General features: G+C 44.4%; 1 protein-coding gene across 1 annotated transcript in view; it reads left to right on the forward strand.

Annotated features, from left to right (window-relative positions):
- Positions 1-3,252: 3,252 nt before the first annotated feature.
- The window catches only part of tat (tyrosine aminotransferase), a 108,755-nt gene continuing 91,995 nt past the window's right edge, over positions 3,253-20,012 (forward strand). The window contains exons 1-2 of the mRNA XM_080188046.1: positions 3,253-3,457; positions 3,908-4,012. Coding sequence (XP_080044172.1) covers positions 3,253-3,457; positions 3,908-4,012 — 310 coding nt within the window. The remainder of the gene's footprint in view (positions 3,458-3,907; positions 4,013-20,012) is intronic.

Genomic DNA, 20,012 nt, shown 5'->3' on the forward strand with positions numbered 1-20,012 from the left:
ACCCTCTCCAAAGCCTCCATATCCTTCTAGTAGTGTGACGACCAAAATTGAACACTATTCCAAGTGCGGCCTAACTAAGGTTCTGTATAGCTGCAACATGACTTGCCAATTTTTCAACTGAATGCCCTGGCCAATGAAGGCAATTATGCCAATGTGCTTTCTTGACTACCTTCTCCACCTGCATTGCCACTTTCAGTGACCTGTGTACTTCTACACCCAGATCCCTTTGCCTATCAATACTCATAAGGGTTCTGCCATGTACTATATATTTCCTATCTGTATTAGACATTCCAATATGCATTACCTCACATTTGTCTGGATTAACCTCCACCTGCCATCTCTCCGCCCAAGTCTCCAACTGATCTATATCCTGCTGTATCCTCTGATGGTCCTCATCGCTATCCACAAATCCACCAACCTTTGTGTCATCCCCAAACTTACTAGTCAAACAATTACATTTTCCTTCAAACAGTAAATTAGTCTGAACGCCAGCAAAAACAATCCTAACCTAGTCAATCTCTTCTCATTCATCAGTCCTGCCGTTCCCAGAATCAGCCTGGTAAACCTTCACTGCACTCCTTTAAGAGCAAGAACATCCTTCTTCAGAAAAAGAGACCATAACTGCACACAATACTGTAGGTGTGGTCTCACCAAGGCCCTGGATAGTTGCAACAACACATCCCTGCTTCTCACAATGGCCAATATGCCATTTGCCTTCTTTACTGCACCTGCATGCTTATCTTCAGTGACTGGTGCACAAGGACACCCAGGTCTCACTTCACACTTCTGTCTCCCAATTCACAGCCATTCAGATAGTAATATGCCTTCTTGTTTTTACTTCCAACATGAATAACCTCACATTTATCCAAAGTATACTGCATCTGCCATTGATTAGCCCGCTCACACAACCTGTCCATATCATGCTGAAGGATCTCTGCATCCTTGTCACAGTTCACCCTCCCAACTAACTTGGTATCATCTGCAAACTTTGAGATGCTACATTTTGTTCTCTCATCCAAATCATTAATATATATTGTGAATAGCTGGGATCCCAGCACTGATCCCTCTGGCACCCCACTAGTTACTGCCTGCCAATTTGAAAAGCACCCATTAATTCCTATTCTTTGTTTCCTCTCTGCCAACCAGTTTTCTAACCATCTCAAGACCCTTCCCCCAATCCCATGAGCTTTATCTTGCACAATAATCTCTTGCGCGGAACTTTGTCAACTGTTGGCTGAAAGTCCAAATATATCAGATCCACTGGCTCCCCCTTGTCAACTCTATTAGTTACATCCTCAAAGAATTCCAACAGATTTGTCAAGAATGATTTCCTTTCATAATTCCATGCTGTCTCTGTTTGATCCTGCCACTGCTTTCTAAATGCTCCACTATAAAGTCCTTGATAATGGATTTGAGAATTTTCCCCATTACCGATGTTAAGCTTACTGGTCTATAATTCCCTGTTTTCTCTCTACCTCCCTTTTTGAATATTGGAGTGACATTCACTACCCTCCGATCTGCAGAGACTGTTCCAGAGTCTATAGAATCCTGGAAGATGACCACCAATGCATCCACTATTTCTAAAGCCATTTCCTTAAGTACTTTGGGATGTAGATCATCAGGCCCTAGGGATTTATCCACCTTCAATCCCAGCAATTTTCCCAACACCATTTCTCTACTAATATTGATCTCCCTCAGTTCTTCCCTCTCACTAGTTCTTGCATTCTCCAACATTTCTGGTATCTGATTTGTGTCCTCTTTTGTGAAGACAGAACCAAAGTATGTATTCAGATGCTCGGCCATTTCTTTGTCCCCTCATATACATTCTCCCATTTCTGTCCGTAAGGGACCTACATTTGCCTTCACCAACTCTTTCCCTTCATGCATCTATAGAGATTCTTAGTCTTTATGTCCCCTGCAAGCTTACATTTGTGCTGTATTTTCCTCTCTTTAATCAGTCCCTTAGTCCTTCCTTGCTGAATTCTAAACTGCTCCCAGTTCTCAGACCTATTATTTTTCTTGGCCAATCTGTATGTTTCTTCCTTAGATCAGATACTCTCTGTAATTTCCTTTGTAAGCCATGGATTGGCCCTCTTACCCATTTTGCTTTTGTGCCAGCGTACTGTAAATTCACACCATTTTGCTTTTATATTGGATAGATTCTTGATTGATAAGAGAGTTGAAGAGTTGATAAGAGAGGTGAGAATCAATCAACAATAATCATATCAAATGGCAGAACAGGGACCAAATTGCCTACACTTGCTCTGGCTTTGGTTTGCATGCTGTGGATGCTGGAATCTAAAACAAAAACAGAAATCTTGGCAGATCTGACAGCATCTGTGGAGAGAGAATAAAGCCAACCTTTCCAGTATAAATAACACTTCCACAGAGCTCTGACTCCAAATGTTGACTCTATTCTCTGTCCACAGATACTGTCAGATCTGCGGAGGTTTTCCATCATTTTCTGTTTTTGTTCCATGTCAATAAAGCTCCAGATAATTTATCCTGCTGTCTTCAATGACTTATGCACACCTAACCCCAGGTTTCTCTGCTCCTGTACTGCCTTTAGATGATGAAAGTTGAAAGATCTGGGCGCAGAGAACTTTCTCGTGGACTTAACCTGATCATCAGTAAAAGCTGACATCTAAACCTGAAAAACAACATCGCAGAGATAGCGTCACTTTCCTTGATCGCAGATACTCCTCGCTGTGTGTGACTAGTCTACTGTTTACTTTGATTGAGTAATTCTGGTTTGTTTTTTGTCCTTGTTCTTGTCCCATTCGGCGGACGTCAATGTGGAAAGTCAGGCTCGGGGTCGGTGGCCGGACACAGCCTCCCGACGGATCCAATGAGCTTTCGGAGGTCAATTCGCCGCCCCCTCAAAGACCCTGCTTTTAGAGAGCAGCTCAACTCCCCCCGCCACTCTCCACTTTGCTTCACTGAGACTTACCTGCACATCATCTCAAACTTCCTCCCCAGCGGTAGGTATCCAACAGCGACTCACTCATCAAACTGGCATCATTAGAAATCCTAACGGTTTCATTTAATTATAACGAACATTGAGTTTAACTATTGCAATGATTTTCTAAGTGGAATAGTTTGCTAGTTTGGTTAGTGTCGATTTAAAGTGGCCGAGAAAGAGAGCAAATAGTTCCAGTCACAGAAATGCCATCAGCGAATCTACCTTCTCACCCAGCTCCCTGTGTTTTCATTCTGCTCCTTTATTTCTGAACCTTGTTATTTTCCAGTGACATGGCCAGCGAGAACCTGTTCATCCTCGATTCCATCCTGAACGGCAGCAGTTTCGCTTGTTCAGGAAGATTAAAATCCAAACGCACCAAATGGAATGTCCGAGCCTCAGAAATGTCTAAACGAACGTTCAACCCAATCCGTGCCATTGTGGACAACATGAGGATTGAACCCAATCCGGACAAAGCTATGATTTCCCTGTCTATCGGTAAGATATGAAATCAAATCATCTCCTTTTGTATTATTCGGTTCAGAACAACATTCGCCCACACAATTCTTGGCTGTTTCTTCAAATTCTGGTCTTTTTTTTCATCTACTGATTAATTTTTCAGGCAACTGGCGACATTCAGGGGAAATTGGGAATAAACTTCTGGCCACTTAAACCCGAATCAATAACACAGATTTCAAAAATTTAACAGAATCGAAAAAAATAGAAATAGTAAATTGGTTTCGAATCTGTGGGATTCAAAACGAGAAAAGAACTGATTCTAGGTGAGAGAGAGGTTCTGGCCAGTCGCAATCTTCCACATACATTTCCTAACGCCTGCATTGGTTTCATTGACACACTGGCGGTGCCTATGTTTCTTTGTAAATGCTCCCATTTGAGCAGAAGGTTCATGAAGAAGCATTTAAAAATCTAACTGTCATTTTATTAAAGGTGATCCCACAGTGTTCGGCAACCTTCCGACTGATGACAAGGTTTTACAAGCCATGAAAAACGCCGTGGATTCAGGCAGATTCAACGGTTATGCGTCTTCCATAGGTACAGATTCAGAATCTCGGTGCTGGATTTGAATGTAAACTATTTCCAAATCCTAATCTCCAAAGTCAATTTAGAAAATTTCCAAATCTCATGAGGTTTAAGTTTAACCAATTGTTCAAACGCATCCTCTTCCCTCATCTCTGATTCTGTAGTTTCCAATAAATTTGGGACTATGATGTTGTGGCCATTAGGGAGACATGGTTAGAACAGGCATAGGAATGGCTGTTGGAAGTTCTGGGGTATAGATGTTTCAGTAATAGTGGGGAAGATGGTAAAAGAGGTGGAGGAGTAGCATTGTTAATCAAGGGTCTTTGTTAAGGGCTGCAGAAAGGCAGTTGATGGGGGATCTCCAACTGAGGCTGAAATTAGAAATAGGAAAGGATCGGTCACGTTGTTAGGAGTTTTCCATAGGCCCCCAAATAGTAATAGAGATGTGAAGGAAGAAATTGCAAAGCAGATTATGGATAAATGTGGAGGTCACAGGGCCACAGGAACATAGAACATAGAACAATACAGCGCAGAACAGGCCCTTCGGCCCACGATGTTGCGCCGACCAGTTAAAAAACAATGACCCTCAAACCTAAACCAATCCCTTTCCATCCATAAACCTATCCACGGATCTCTTAAATGCCCCCAAACTAGGCGCATTTACAACTGCAGCAGGCAGGGCATTCCAATCCCTCACCACCCTCTGGGTAAAGAACCTACTCCTGACATCCGTCCTATAACTACCCCCCCTTAATTTAAAGCCATGCCCCCTCGTGCTAGCTTTCTCCATCCGAGGAAAAAGGCTATCACTGTCCACCCTATCTAAACCTCTAATCATCTTATATGTTTCAATAAGATCCCTTCTTAGCCGCCTTCTTTCTAACGAAAACAACCCCAAATCCCTCAGTTTCTCCTCATAGGACCTCCCCTCCATACCAGGCAACATCCTGGTAAACCTCCTCTGCACCCTCTCCAAAGCCTCCACATCCTTCCTATAATGCTTGATAGGGCGGACGCAACATGGTTTCATTAAAGGGAAGTCGTGTCTGACAAATTTACTGGAGCTCTATGAGGATGTGTCTAGGGCAGTGGATAGAGGAGAGCCGGTGGATGTGGTCTTTCTGGATTTTAAGAAGGCATTTGACAAGGTACCTCACAAGAGGTTATTGCAGAAGGTCAGGGGACATGGAGTTGGGGGTAGGGTGTTAGCGTGGATAGAGGATTGGTTGTCAAATAGGAGGCAGAGAGTGGGGGTCAATGGGTGCTATTCGGATTGGCGGTTGGTGACTAGTGGGGTGCCCCAGGGGTTGGTGCTGGGGCCTCAGCTATTTACCATTTATATAGATGATCTGGAGGAGGGAACCGAGTGCAGGGTGTCGAAATTTGCTGATGACACCAAGATTGGGGGAAAGGCAAATTGTGCGGAGGGTGTGGAGAGTCTGCAGAAGGATCTAGATAGGCTGGGCGAATGGGCCAGGAAATGGCAAATGGAATTTAATGTTGGCAAGTGTGAGGTGGTCCACTTTGGTAGGAAGAATGGTAGGAAGGACTATTACTTACGTGGTGAAAAACTGCAGCAGGCGACGGTGCAGAGGGACCTCGGGGTCCTTGTGCATGAGTCGCAAAAACCCAGCTTGCAGGTGCAGCAGGTGGTCAGGAAGGCGAATGGGATGCTGGCCTTCATAGCGAGGGGGATTGAATATAAAAGTAGGGAGGTCTTGCTGCAGCTGTATAGGGCATTGGTGAGGCCGCAGCTGGAGTACTGTGTGCAGTTTTGGGCGCCGCACCTGCGCAAGGATATTTTGGCCCTGGAGGGAGTGCAGAGGAGGTTTACTAGGCTGATACCGGAGTTGAGGGGATTGAGCTATGAGGAGAGGCTGAATAAACTAGGCTTGTACTCGTTAGAGTTTAGAAGAATGAGGGGAGATCTCATTGAGACGTATAAGATGATGAATGGGATGGATAGGATAGAGGTGGAGAGACTCTTCCCGCTCAAAAAAGACAGTAGGACTAGGGGGCACAGCCTCAAGATAAAGGGGAGGCGGTTTAGAACGGAGTTGAGGAGGAACTTCTTCACTCAAAGGGTGGTGAATCTCTGGAATTCTCTGCCCGTTGAAGTGGTGGAGGCTGCCTTGCTAAATATTTTTAAGAAGCGGGTTGATGGGTTCTTGATAAGAGAGGGGATTAAGGGTTATGGGGAGAGGGCGGGAAAGTGGAACTGAGCCACGACAGATCAGCCATGATCTTATTGAATGGCGGGGCAGGCTCGAAGGGCTAGATGGCCTACTCCTGCTCCTATTTCTTATGTTCTTATGTTCTTATGTAGAACTGCACACAATACTCCAAGTGCGGCCGCACCAGAGTTGTGTACAGTTGCAACATGACGCTGCGACTCCTCAATTCAATCCCCCTACCAATAAACGCCAAGACACCGTATGCCTTCTTAACAACCTTATCTACTTGATTCCCAACTTTCAGGGATCTATGTACACATGCACCCAGATCCCTCTGTTCATCCACACTATTCAGAGTCCTCCCATTAGCCCTATACTCGACACATCTGTTATTCCTGCCAAAGTGAATTACCTCACACTTCTCCGTATTAAACTCCATCCGCCACCTCTCGGCCCAGCTCTGCAACCTGTCCAAGTCTCCCTGCAAACTATGACACCCTTCCTCACAATCTACCACACCTCCGACTTTGGTGTCATCAGCAAATTTACTAATCCACCCAACTATACCCTCATCCAGATCATTAATAAAAATTACAAACAGCAGTGGCCTCAAAACAGATCCCTGAGGCACACCACTCGTAACCGAACTCCATGACGAATATTTACCATCAACCACCACCCTCTGTCTCCTATCTGCTAGCCAATTCCTGATCCAATTACCTAGATTACCCCCAATCCCATACATCTGCATTTTCTGCAGAAGCCTTCTGATCTGTTCCTTGCTGCCTGTACATTTCATACAACTCTCTGTTCCTCTTAATCAGTGTTACAATCTCCCTCGAAAACCAATGTTCCTTGTTCCTATTCACTTTGCCTTTAATCCTGACAGGAGCATACAAACTCTGCCCTCTCAAAATTTCTCCTTTGAAGGCCTCCCACTTTCCATTTGCATCCTTACCAGAGACCAGCCTGTGCCAATCCACACTTCCCAGATCCCTTCTCTGGTGATAAAGAAGGAATGTAAGAAAAGGGATAACCAGCTGTGGATAACAAAGGAAATAAAGGAGAGTATTAAATTAAAATAAGGTCGGGGGGGGGGAGTCAGTTTAGAACAGAGTTGAGGAGGAACTTCTTCTCTCAGAGGGGAGTGAATCTCTGGAATTCTCTGCCCATTGAAGCGGTGGAAGCTACCTCGTTGAATATGTTTAAGTCACAGGTAGATAGATTTCTGATCGATAAGGGAATTAAGGGTTATGGGGAGCAGGCGGGTATGTGGAACTGAACCACTTTCAGATCAGCCATGATCTTATTGAATGGCAGGGCAGGCTCGAGGGGCTAGATGGCCTACTCCTGCTCCTATTTCTTATGTTCATTTCATCAAATTTGGCCTTTTTCCAGTTCAGAACTTCAACCCGAGGACTAGATCTATCCTTATCCATCATCAGGTTGAAACTAATGGCATTATGATCACTGGATCCAAAGTGTTCCTTCACACTCACATCCATCACCTGCCCCAACTCATTCCCAACAGGAGATCCAATATCGCATCATCTATAGTTGGCACCTCTAGATACTGATGTAGAAAATTCTCCCAAACACATTTTACAAACTGTACCCCGTCTAAACCTTTAAGAACATAAGAAATAGGAGCAGGAGTAGGCCATCTAGCCCTTCGAGCCTGCCCCGCCATTCAATAAGATCATGGCTGATCTGACGTGGCTCAGTTCCACTTTCCCGCCCTCTCCCCATAACCCTTAATCCCCTTGCCTATCAAAAACCTATCTACCCGCGTCTTAAATATATTTAACGAGGCAGCCTCCACCACTTCAACGGGCAGAGAATTCCAGAGATTCACCACTCTTTGAGTGAAGAAGTTCCTCCTCAACTCTGTTCTAAACTGCCCCCCCTTTATCTTGAGGCTGTGCCCTCTAGTCCTACTGTCCTTTCTGAGCGGGAAGAGCCTCTCCACCTCTATCCTATCCATCCCATTCATCATCTTATACGTCTCAATGAGATCTCCCCTCATTCTTCTAAACTCTAACGAGTACAAGCCTAGTTTATTCAGCCTCTCCTCATAACTCAACCCCCTCAACTCCGGTATCAGCCTAGTCAACCTCCTCTGCACTCCCTCCAAGGCCAAAATATCCTTGCGTAAGTGCGGCGACCAAAACTGCACACAGTACTCCAGCTGCGGCCTCACCAGTGCCCTGTACAATTGCAGCAAGACCTCCCTACTTTTATATTCAGTCCCCCTCGCTATGAAGGCCAGTATCCCATTCGCCTTCCTGACCACCTGCTGCACCTGCAGGCTGGGTTTTTGCGACTCATGCACAAGGACCCTGAGGTCCCTCTGCACCGTAGCATGCTGCAGTTTTTCGCCATGTAAGTAGTAGTCCTTCCTACTATTATTCCTACCAAAGTGGACAACTTCACACTTGCCAACATTAAATTCCATTTGCCAGTTCCTGGCTCATCCACACTACCAGGTATCTTACCATTAGCCCAGCACTCTTTATTCCTGTTACTCCTTCCAAAGTGAATCACTTCACATTAAACTCCATTTGCCACCTCTCAGCCCAGCTCTGCAGCTTATCTATTCCCTCTTTAACCTCCATTGCCCATGCTAAATTCTCCCTCAGTGTACCTGAACAGGCACCAGAGTGTGGCAACTAGGGGATTTTCGCAGAAATTTTATGGCAGTGTTAATGTAAGCTGCTAAATAAATAAACAGTCCTTTTGCTCCTTGACTCCGATGCCCCCTCCCTCACCTCCAACAATAAATGAGAGGAACTCATGAACTTTGTAAATAAAATGGAGAATGGACTATTATACTGGCCTCTGCCACACTCTTCCTTTCTGTTTGTTGATCACTTGGCCAAACCTCCAATAAAAATTAATTCCTGTCTAACCCTGAATTCGAGTCTTTCTCCAATTTCTCTCCTTCACCTTAAGCCTTCTCTGAGCTCATCTAATCAATGAAACCCACCTCATCTTCTCTCAATACTATTTCCACTAAACATTTTTTTATTCATTTGTGGGCATCAATTGCTAGACCAGCATTTACTGTCCATCCTTAGTTCCCTTGAGAAGGTGGTGATGAGCTGCCTTCTTGTACCACTGCAGTCCCTGAGGTGTAAGTACACCCACAGTGTAGTTGGGGAGGGAGTTCCAGGATTTTGACCAAGTGACAGTTAAGAAACAGAAATATATTTCCAAGTCAGGATGGTGAGTGACTAGAAGGGGAACCTCTGGATGGTAATGTTCCCGGGTATCTGCTGCCCTCGTCCCTCTGGATGATAGTGGTTGTGGGTTCCTAATGGAAACCTTAATGGAAAGACTCTTAGTAGTGTTGACGAGCAGAGAGACCTCGGTGTACACGTGCAAAGATCTCTGAAAGTCGGCACCCAGGTTGATAAGGTTGTTAAGAAGGCGTACGGTGTGTTAGCTTTTATTGGTAGAGGGAATGAATTTTGGAGCCGTGAGATCATGTTACAACTGTACAAAACTCTGTTGCGGCCGCACTTGGAGTATTGCGTACAGTTCTGGTCGCCGCATTATAAGAAAGATGTGGAGGCATTGGAAAGGGTGCAGAGGAGGTTTACCAGGATGTTGCCTGGTATGGTGGGAAGGTCTTATGAGGAAAGGCTGAGGGACTTGAGGTTGTTTTCGTTAGAGAGAAGAAGGTTAAGAGGTAACCTAATTGAGGCATACAAGATGATCAGAGGGTTAGATAGGGTGGACAGTGAGAGCCTTTTGCCTCGGATGGTGATGGCTAACACAAGGGGACATAGCTTTAAAGTAAGGGGTGATAGATATAGGACGGATGTCAGAGGTAGGTTCTTTACTCAGAGGGTAGTAAGGGCGTGGAATGCCCTGCCTGCAGCAGTCGCCAACTTTAAGCGCATTCAAATGGTCAGTGGATAGGCGTATGGATAACATTGGAATAGTTTAGGTTAGAGGGTCGTTAGATTGGTTCCACTGGTCAGTGCAACATCGAGGGCTGAAGGGCCTGTACTGCACTGTAATGTTTTATGTTCTATGCTGTCAAGGGCTGTCACTCTCACCTCTGGAATTCAGCTCTTTTGTCCATGTTTGAACCAAGTCTCTAATGAGGTCAGGAGTTGAGTGACACTGGAAGGACCAAACTGAGCATCACTGAGCAGATAATTGGTTGGGTTGGATTTGTCCTGTTTCTTCTTTACAGAACATATCTGGACAATTTTTCACACTGTCAACATTGTTTCCACATTGCTAATATTCTTTGCTGATCAAGCAGCTTCCCCTTCCGATCACCATGTTTAACTTATATTGTTAATAGTTCTTTGTCTTCAGGGAGAGAAGTTACTTCCTTTAAGTCTACCATCATCCCTTCTCTCCTCATAAAATTTATCCTTAACCTCAGTTATCAGATCAGAAGTCATGATCCCATTGGATAGCAGAGCAGATTTAAAAGGATGGTCCACTTCTGCTTTCACATCTTATGGACTTTGAAAAGTAGTAGAACAAGGAACAGTACAGCGCAGGAACAGGCCCTTCAGCCCACCAAGTCTGCACTGATCATGTTGCCCTGTCTAGACCAACCGCCTGTATCTGTTCCCTGTCTGTTCATGTGTCTATCCAGATAAGTCTTAAATGTCGCTAATGTGTCTGCCTCAACCACCTCACTTAGCAGTGCATTCCAGACCCCCACCACCCTCTGTGTGAAAAAAACCTCACAACACATCTCACTGAACCTTTCCCCCCTCATCTTAAACTTGTGCCCCCTTGTAATTGTCATTTCTACCCTGGGAGAAAGCTTCCAACTGTTCACTCTATCCATACCCCCTCATAATTTTATAAACTTCTATCAGGTCGCCCTTCAGCCTCTGTCTTTCCAGGAAACACTTATCCCATTTCCAAAATCCCTTTCCAGTTGGAAGTCCTTGAACATAAATCCTTGGCTAACCATCCAAGAACTCCCTGTTGAACCCCTCGAATCAGATTCCTTTCCTGTCACAGAAAGACTCTTATCAAAATCACAAATGACATCCTCTGTGACTGTAACAAAAATAAACTACCCCACCATGTTCTTCCAGCCTGTGATACAATTGACCACACAATTGTTCTGCTTTCACTGCCTTTTGAGGAAGAGAGTTCCAGAGACCCAAGAATCCCTGAGGGGTAAAAACATTCTCCATCTTAAGTTCATAAAATATAGGAGCAAAATTAGATCATTCTGCCCATCGAGCACGCTCCACCATTCGATCATGCCTGCATTGCTCCTCATCCCCATTTTCCTGCCTTTAACTCATTACTAATTAAAAATCTGTCTAACTCCTCCTTAAATTTACTCACTGTCCCAGCATCCACCGCACTTTGGGGTAGCAAATTCCACACATGCACAACTCTTTGGGGGAAGTGGTTTCTTTTCAACTCTGTTTTAAATTTGCTACCCCTTATCCTAAGACTATGACCTCTTTGCCTCGAATGCCCAACAAGAGGAAGCATCCGCTCCATGTCTACTTTATCCATACCTTTTATCGTCTTGTCTTCCTCAATTTGATCTCCCATCATTCTTCTAAATTCCAGAGAGTATAGGCCTAAACTGTTCAATCTGTCTTCATATGATAAACCCCTCATCTCTGGAATCAATCTAGTGAACCTCCTCTGAACTGCCTCCATCTTTCCTCAAATACAGGGACCAAAACTGTACACAATACTCCAGGTGCGGCCTCATCAATAATGCCTTGTATAGTTGCAGCAATACTTCCTTATCTTTATAATTTATTCCTTTAGCTATAAATGCCAACATTCCATTCGCTTTCTTTATTATCTGCTGTACCTGCATGCTGGTTTCCTATGATTCATGAACAAGGGCACCCAGATCCCTCTGCATCGCACCGTGAAGTCTCTCCCCATTTAGATAATAAGTCGCCTTCCCATTTTTTTGATCGAAATGCAAGAACTCACACTTCTCCACGTTAAATTCCATCTACCATATTTTGGCCCACTCTCCTAACCTATCTATATCCATTTGTAAGATTCTTACAATATTTCCTCATTGTAACTTACTGTCCCACCTATTTTTGTGTCATCTGCAAATTTGGCTACAGAGCCTTCTATTCCTGTATCCAAGATAATATAGATTGTAAATAGCTGGGGCCCAAGGACCGAACTCTGCCATCCCATCAGTTACCACTTCCCATCCAGAAAAAAAATCTATCCCGACTCTCTGTCTTCTGTCCATCAGCCAGTCACCTATCCAAGCTAATAAATTACCCCCAATCCCATGTGATCTAACCTTGTGAATTAACCTTTTGTGCAGCACCTTATCAAATGCCTTCTGGAAATCCAGATTTACTACATTTGCGAGATCCCCATTATTCACTTTGCTTTTTACATTAGCAAATTAGTCAAACATGATTTGCCTTTCATAATACCATGTTGACTCTGATGGATAGTGTTTTGACTTTCCAAAACTCCTAATATTATTGCTTCCTTGATATTTGATTCTAACATTTACCCAACAACAGATGTTAAACCAACTGGTGTGTAATTCCCGCATTTTGCCTCTCTCCTTTTTTGAATAAGGGCACTACACTAGCATTTCAATCCATTGGAACCTTTCCTGTGTCCAGGGAATTTTGGAATATTATAACCAATGGAACCACTATTTCTGCCACCACATCCTTTAATACTCTAGGATGGGGGCCATCAGGCCCAGGGGACTTGTCTGCCCTCAACCCCAATAGTTTGCTGAATACCTTTTCCATTTTCGTGTTGATTATTCTAGACTCTACCCTTTCTATTAACTCTGACTTGCCCATTCCTGTAGGAGTGACTCAAATGAGTGGCCCCTTATTTTTAAACAGTCACTCTAGTTCTAGATCTTCTGACAACAGGAAACATCCTTTCCATATCCGTCCTGTCCCATAATCCTCAGGGTCTTAATGCTTTCAATCAAGTTGCTTATTACTCTTTTAAACTCTAGTGTATACAAAGATAACCTCTCCAGTCTTTCCTCACAAGACAACCCGCCCGTGTTTTCCTACTTACTTGCTGAACCTGTATACTAGCCTTTGTGATTCACTGAAAAAACGGAAGCTAAAGCTAAAGAAGCTATTCAAAAAAAGGGGGTAGAAAGAAAACAGGGAACTATAGACCAGCGAACCTAATGTCAGTTTGGGGGACATTGCTAGAGTCCATTATCAAGGATTTTATAACTCGGCATTTGGAAGGCAGTGGCATAATCAGACAAAGTCAGCATGGATTTACAAAGGGGAAATAATCATGCTTGACAAAGCTATTGGAATTCTTTGAGGATGTAACTGATGGAGTTGACCAAGGAGAACCAGTGGGTGTGGTTTATTTAGACTTTCAGAGGCTTTCAACAACATCTCACATAACAAATTACTATGTAAGGTTAAAACACGTGGGGTTGCAGGTAATGTCTTGAGATGGATACAAAGCTGGTTAACAGATAGGAAGCAAAGAGTTGGCATAAATGGGTCTTTTTCTGATTGGTAGTCAGTGACTAGTGGGGTTCTCTGCCAGGACCCAAAATGTTCACATTGTGTATTAATGATTTGGAAGAGGGAAGTGAATGTATTATCTCCAAATGTTCAGATGATATTTAGTTGGGTGGAAGAGTGAGCTGCGAGGAGGATGCAGGAGGAACTTCTTCACTCAAAGGGTGGTGAATCTCTGGAATTCTCTGCCCGTTGAAGTGGTGGAGGCTACCTCGCTAAATATATTTAAGTCACGGGTAGATAGGTTTTTGGTAGACAAGGGAATTAAGGGTTATGGGGAGAGGGCGGGAAAGTGGAACTGATCCACTTCAGATCAGCCATGATCTTATTGAATGGCGGAGCAGGCTCGAAGGGCTATATGGCCTACTCCTGCTCCTATTTCTTATGTTCTTATGTTCTTATAGAGATGCTCCAGTGTGATTCTGACATGCTGAATGTGTGGACATATGCATGGCAGATGCTGTATAATGTGGATAAATGTGAGGTTATTCACTTTGATAACAATAATGAAAAGACAGATTATTACTTGAATGAGTGTAATTTGAGAGAGGTTGATACCCAGTGAAATCTTGGTATCCACCTGCATCAGTCGTTGAAAGTAAGCACACATGTACAGCAGGCAGTAAAGAAAGCAAATGGTATGTTGGTTTTCATAGCAAGGGGACTTGAGTATAAGAACATAAGGGAGTATAGGGATACAGATGTTCTGCTGAAATTGTATAGGGCATTCGTGAAGCCACACCTGGAGTATTATGTGCAGTTTTGGCGTCCTTATCTGAGGAAGGAGGTCCTTGCTATAGAGGGAGCACAGCAAAGGTTTATTAGGCTGATTCCTGGGTTGGCAGGTCTGTCATATGAGGAGAGACTAAGTCGGTTAGGATTATGTTCACTGGAGGTTAGAAGACTGAGAGGGGATCTCATAGAAACATATAAAGTTCTCACAGGGTTAGACAGGATAGATTCAGAAAGATGTTCCCAATGGCAGGGGAGTCCAGAATTAGGGATCATAGTTTGAGGATAAGGGGTAAACCTTTTAGAACTGCAATGACGAGAAATTTGTTCACAAAAAGAGTGGTGAATGTGTGGAATTCACTACCATAGAAAGTAGTTGAGGCCAAATCGTTGTGTGATTTCAAGAAGAAATTAGATATAGCTCTTGCGGCTAAAGGGATCAAGGGATATTGGTGGGGTGGGGGTGGGAGAATCAGGATATTGAATTTGATGATCAGCTATAATCAAAATGAATGGTGGAGCAGGGTCAAAGGACCTAATGGCCTATTCCTGCTTCCAGTGCCATATTTCTATGTTAAGACTTTTTCCAGCAGTACCTTCAAGTTAATGCTCTTCAAGGACAATTGAAAATGGACAATAAGTGTCGATGACATTCACGTCCCTTAACAAATAAAATATCAACCTTCTTTGTTAACTCATGAAAAGATTATCAAGCTAGTCAGACACAATTTGTCTTTAACAAATCCACACTTGCTCTTACTGCTTAACCTATGAAAATTCATTTTGTCCCTAATAATGATTTTTAGTAACTACCCCATCACCAACATGAGGTGCAATGCCCTGTAGTTCCCTAGTCAGCCCCTGTCTCCTTTTTTCAATAATGGTATAACATCTCAAACTCTCCAGCTTTTTCCTGGACCCAGTGAGGATTGAAAGATTGTAATTAATGACTCTTCTATTTCTACTGTTTCTTTTTTCAGCAATTTAGAATGTATTCCTGACAACGTGACTTCTTTTTTACTTTTAATGCTACCAAGCTTTTAAAGTACCTTGTTTTAATCTATTTTTGTCATATCTTGGTCATCTGGTCGCAGGTGTTTGGCAGGACTTCATCCTCAAATCTTTTCACATTCAATCAGTTAATGACCAGGAGATGGTGCAGCCACCCAATTAATGGTGGTGGGCAGGAGCTGGTGCTGGCAGATTGCTGGAAGGTGCCCTTTCTAAAGAGCAGGCTGCAGGATCTGTCAGAAGGGAGCAAGGCAGCCTGTACATGATACCTCCATGGAGGTGTTCAGGCAAGTGCTGAAGGAAGAGGAAGAGCTTCTCATACCAACTGACAAGTGGGGGCGAGCCAGCCAGAGTTGGCTGAGTACGTCAGTAGCTATAGGTTGTTGCAAGAACATAGGTCCAGTGCCAGAAGAGATTTAATGGTCTGGTGTGGTTTGGAAAGCTGTGTTGCGTTCATAATTGCAAATGGGCAGCAGAACATGAATGGAAAGCCAGCCTTAAACTGTGAGGCTGGATGGCTGACTCATACATCAGACATGACCAGGCAATGCCATCCACACTGAGGCACCCATTTCTGCATATCTGAAAGCTCTGTCAGTGATCATATGCCGGCATTGGACTGGGGTAAACACAGTAAAAAGACTGACAACACCAGGTTTAAATCCAACCGATTTATTTGATAGTAAACTCACAAGCTAGTGAGTGTACTATCAAATAAATCGGTTGGACTTAAACCTGGTGTTGTCAGACTTTTTACAGTGATCATTGGTACATTGAGATAACTTAATGGCCGCTGGTTGCTGCCATCCCAACAACACACTGCAGGAGGCAGCATAACTGGGCCATCAGAGAGGAGCAACACTGTGTATGTTTGTGCTTGCTGGAAAAGTGCGCTCACAATTCCAGAGAAGATAAAGACATGGAAGGTGGAGTGTCACCAGTCTACTCTCAAACATCAGCAAAATGATGGCAGGTGTCATCAACAGTGTTGTCAAGTGGTACTTACTGAACAAACACCTGGACATCATGCTCCATTTGGATTCTACCAGAACACTTGACTGCAGTTTTGGTCCAACATGGCCAAGAGTTGAATTCCAGATATGAGAATGACTGCCCTTGACAGCCTGAACAAAATTAAAGCCAATAGGAACCAGAGGAAAATTTCTTCTCAGGTTGGAGTTATACCTAGTGCAAAGGAAGAAAGTTGTTGTTTGAGGCCAATCATCTCAAACCGAGGACGTCACTACAAGAAATCCCTAAGAGTACTATCCTATATCCAACCACCTTCACCTGCTTCACCAATTCACTTCCTTCCAACACTTCCTCCTACATGGGAGGTAAGTTAGGAAGGTTCAGGCGCTAGGTATACATGGAGAGGTAATAAACTGGATTAGACATTGGCTCAATGGAAGAAGCCAGAGAGCGGTTGTGGAGGATTGCTTCTCTGAGTGGAGGCCTGTGACTAGTGGTGTGCTGCAGGGATCAGTGCTGGGTCCATTGTTGTTTGTCATCTATATCAATGATCTGGATGATAATGTGGTAAATTGGATCAGCAAATTTGCTGATGATACAAAGATTGGAGGTGTGGTGGACAGTGAGGAAGGTTTTCAAAGCTTGCAGAGGGATTTGGATCAACTGGAAAAATGGCATGAAAAATGGCAGATGGAGCTTAATGCAGACAAGTGTGAGGTATTGCACTTTGGAAGGACAAACCAAGGTAGAACATACATGGTAAATGGTAGGACACTGAAGAGTGCAGTAGAACAGAGGGATCTGGGAGTACAGAGACATAATTCCCTAAAAGTGGCATCACAGGTGGATAGGGTCGTAAAGAGTGCTTTTGGTACATTGGCCTTTATAAATAAAGTATTGAGTATAAGAGTTGGAATGTTATGATGAGGTTGTATGAGACATTGGTGAGGTCGAATTTAGAGTATTGTGTGCAATTTTAGTCACTTAATTACAGGAAGGATATTAATAAGGTTGAAAGAGTGCAAAGAAGGTTTACAAGGAAATTGCCAGGACTTGAGAAACTGAGTTACAGAGAAAGGTTGAATAGGTTAGGACTTTATTCCCTGGAGCGTAGAAGAATGAGGGGAGATTTGATAGAATTATGATGGGTATAGATAGAGTGAATGCAAGCAGGCTTTTTCCACTGAGGCTAGGGGAGAAAAAAACTAGAGGATGTGGGTTAAGGGTGAAGAGGGAAAAGTTTAAAGGGAATATTTGGGGGGGCTTCTTCACACAGAGAGTGGTGGGAGTGTGGAATGAGCTGCCAGATGAAGTGGTAAATGCGGGGTCACTTTTAACATTTAAGAAAAACTTGCACAGGTTCATGGATGAGAGGGGTGTGGAGGGATATGGTCCAGGTGCAGGTCAGTGGGACTAGGCAGAAAAATGGCTCGGCACAGTCGAGAAGGGCCAAAAGGCCTGTTTCTGTGCTGGAATGTTCTATGGTTCTATGGTTCTACAAGTGGGGTTAGAAACATAGAACATAGAAAAACTACAGCACAATACAGGCCCTTCAGCCTACAAGTTGTGCCCTACATGTCCCTACCTTAGAGATTACTAGGCTTACCTATAACCCTCTATCTTACTAAGTTCCATGTACTTATCCAAAAGTCTCTTAAAAGACCCTATCGAATCCGCCTCCACCACCACCGCCGGCAGCCGATTCCATTCACCCACCACCCTCTGAGTGAAAAACTAACCCGACATCTCCTCTATAGCTCCTCCCCAGAACCTTAAACCTGTGTCCTCTTGTGGCAGCCATTTCAGCCCTGAGAATCCACTCGATCAATACCTCTCAACATTTTATACACCTCTATCAGGTCACCTCTCATCCTTCATCTCTCCAAGGAGAAAAGACTGAGCTCTCTCAACCTATCCTCATAAGGCATGCCACCCAATCCAGGTAACATCCTTGTAAATCTCCTCTGCACCCTTTCTATGGCTTCCACATCCTTCCTGTAATGAGGCGACCAGAACTGCACACGGTACTCCAAGTGGGGTCTGACCAGGGTCTTATAAAGTTGCAGCATTATCTCCCGATTCCTAAACTCAGTCCCTCGATTGATGAAGGCCAGTACACCACACACCTTCTTAACCACATCCTCTACCTGCGAAGCTGCTTTGAGCATCCTAGGAACCTTCTGATCTTCCAACTGCTGAGAGTCTTACCGTTTATATTCTGTCACTGGCGTGTATGGGTATCAGGGAGGGGTAATACCTTTGGTGAGGGAACATGTCACATCCTTTCAGGGTGGTTTGTCCATCCTTTGTCCCCACCTGTCACTCAGCTCTCACCTGTAGCTCCCTGTAGCTGTTTGCTTGCGACAGCGGCCACACCCCGGGCAATGGCCTCGACAAGCCGGCTAAACCGGGTGAGGGTAGCCGACGGGTCTCAACCCTCAGTGAGACAGGGAGATGTCTATCCCAGCATGTGAAGACAGAGTCCGATGGATTGAGTGGACGAGACCAATGGAAGGTCCAACGGTCAAGAAGGCGGTCTCTGCAAGTGTCGTGGAACGCGAAGAGCAGGACAAGACACAGAAGGCGTCCTGGTCATCCACTGTGCCTAGTCCCATCTCCAGCCATCTTGACTCTTGTCTTGCCACTGGATCTAGATGGGAATTGGGAAGAGACAGTGAGGCTGACGCTGCGCAACTCTCCCTCACTCTAATCCAAATCAAGCGCTAATTTCGACACCATCTTCATCATATCAGTGTCCTGTTCAATCATAAGAACATAAGAACTATCATAAAACTGCGTAAAATGCAGGATGCCTGGCTGAGCTCCAAGACAGATGAAATACAGGGATACGCTGACAGAAACAACTTGAAACGGTTCTATGAAGTCCTCAACACTCTCCATGGACCTCAGTCTCTCTGGAGTTCCCCCCTCCTGAGTACAGATGGTACAACTCTCATTACAGAGAGGGCTCAGATCCTGCAGAGATGGGCTGAACACTTTGAAGCCGTCCTCAACTGACCGTCATCTATTAACGATGAGGCAATAGACAGGATTCCCCAGGTTGATATCAACAGCGCCATGGATGACCCATCAGTAGTAGCCAAAGTCATGAAAGCTGTCAGCCAGCTATCCAGTGGCAAAGCCCCAGGGTAGATGCCATACCCGCAGAGATCCATAAAGCTGCTGGGCCTGCACTTATCGAGAAGCTCACCGAGTTGTTCCAGTCCTTTTGGAAGCAAGGATCCATTCCTCAGGAACTTAAAGATGTTTCCATCGTACACCTCTACAAGAGGAAGGGCAATCGGCAAGTATGTGACAACCACAAAGGAATCTCGCTGCTCTCCATCACAGGAAAAACCCTCGCAAGAGCCCTGCTAAATCGTCTGGTCACCCATCTGGAGCTGGGCCTCCTTCCAGAGTCACAGTGTGGCTTCTGCAAAGGTCGTGGGAATACTGACATGATGTTTGCTGCGCGCCAACTTCAGGAGAAGTGTCAGAGCAGAATCGCGAGCTGTACACAACCATTGTTGACCTCATGAAAGCCTTTGACACTGTCAGCCGACAAGGCCTGTGGAGAATCATGTCAAAGTTCAGCTGTCCCCCCCAAATTCATTC

This window comes from Carcharhinus amblyrhynchos, chromosome 4 (genome assembly GCF_965287045.1).
Source record: "Carcharhinus amblyrhynchos chromosome 4, sCarAmb.v2.hapA, whole genome shotgun sequence".
NCBI classification, from domain to species: domain Eukaryota; kingdom Metazoa; phylum Chordata; class Chondrichthyes; order Carcharhiniformes; family Carcharhinidae; genus Carcharhinus; species Carcharhinus amblyrhynchos.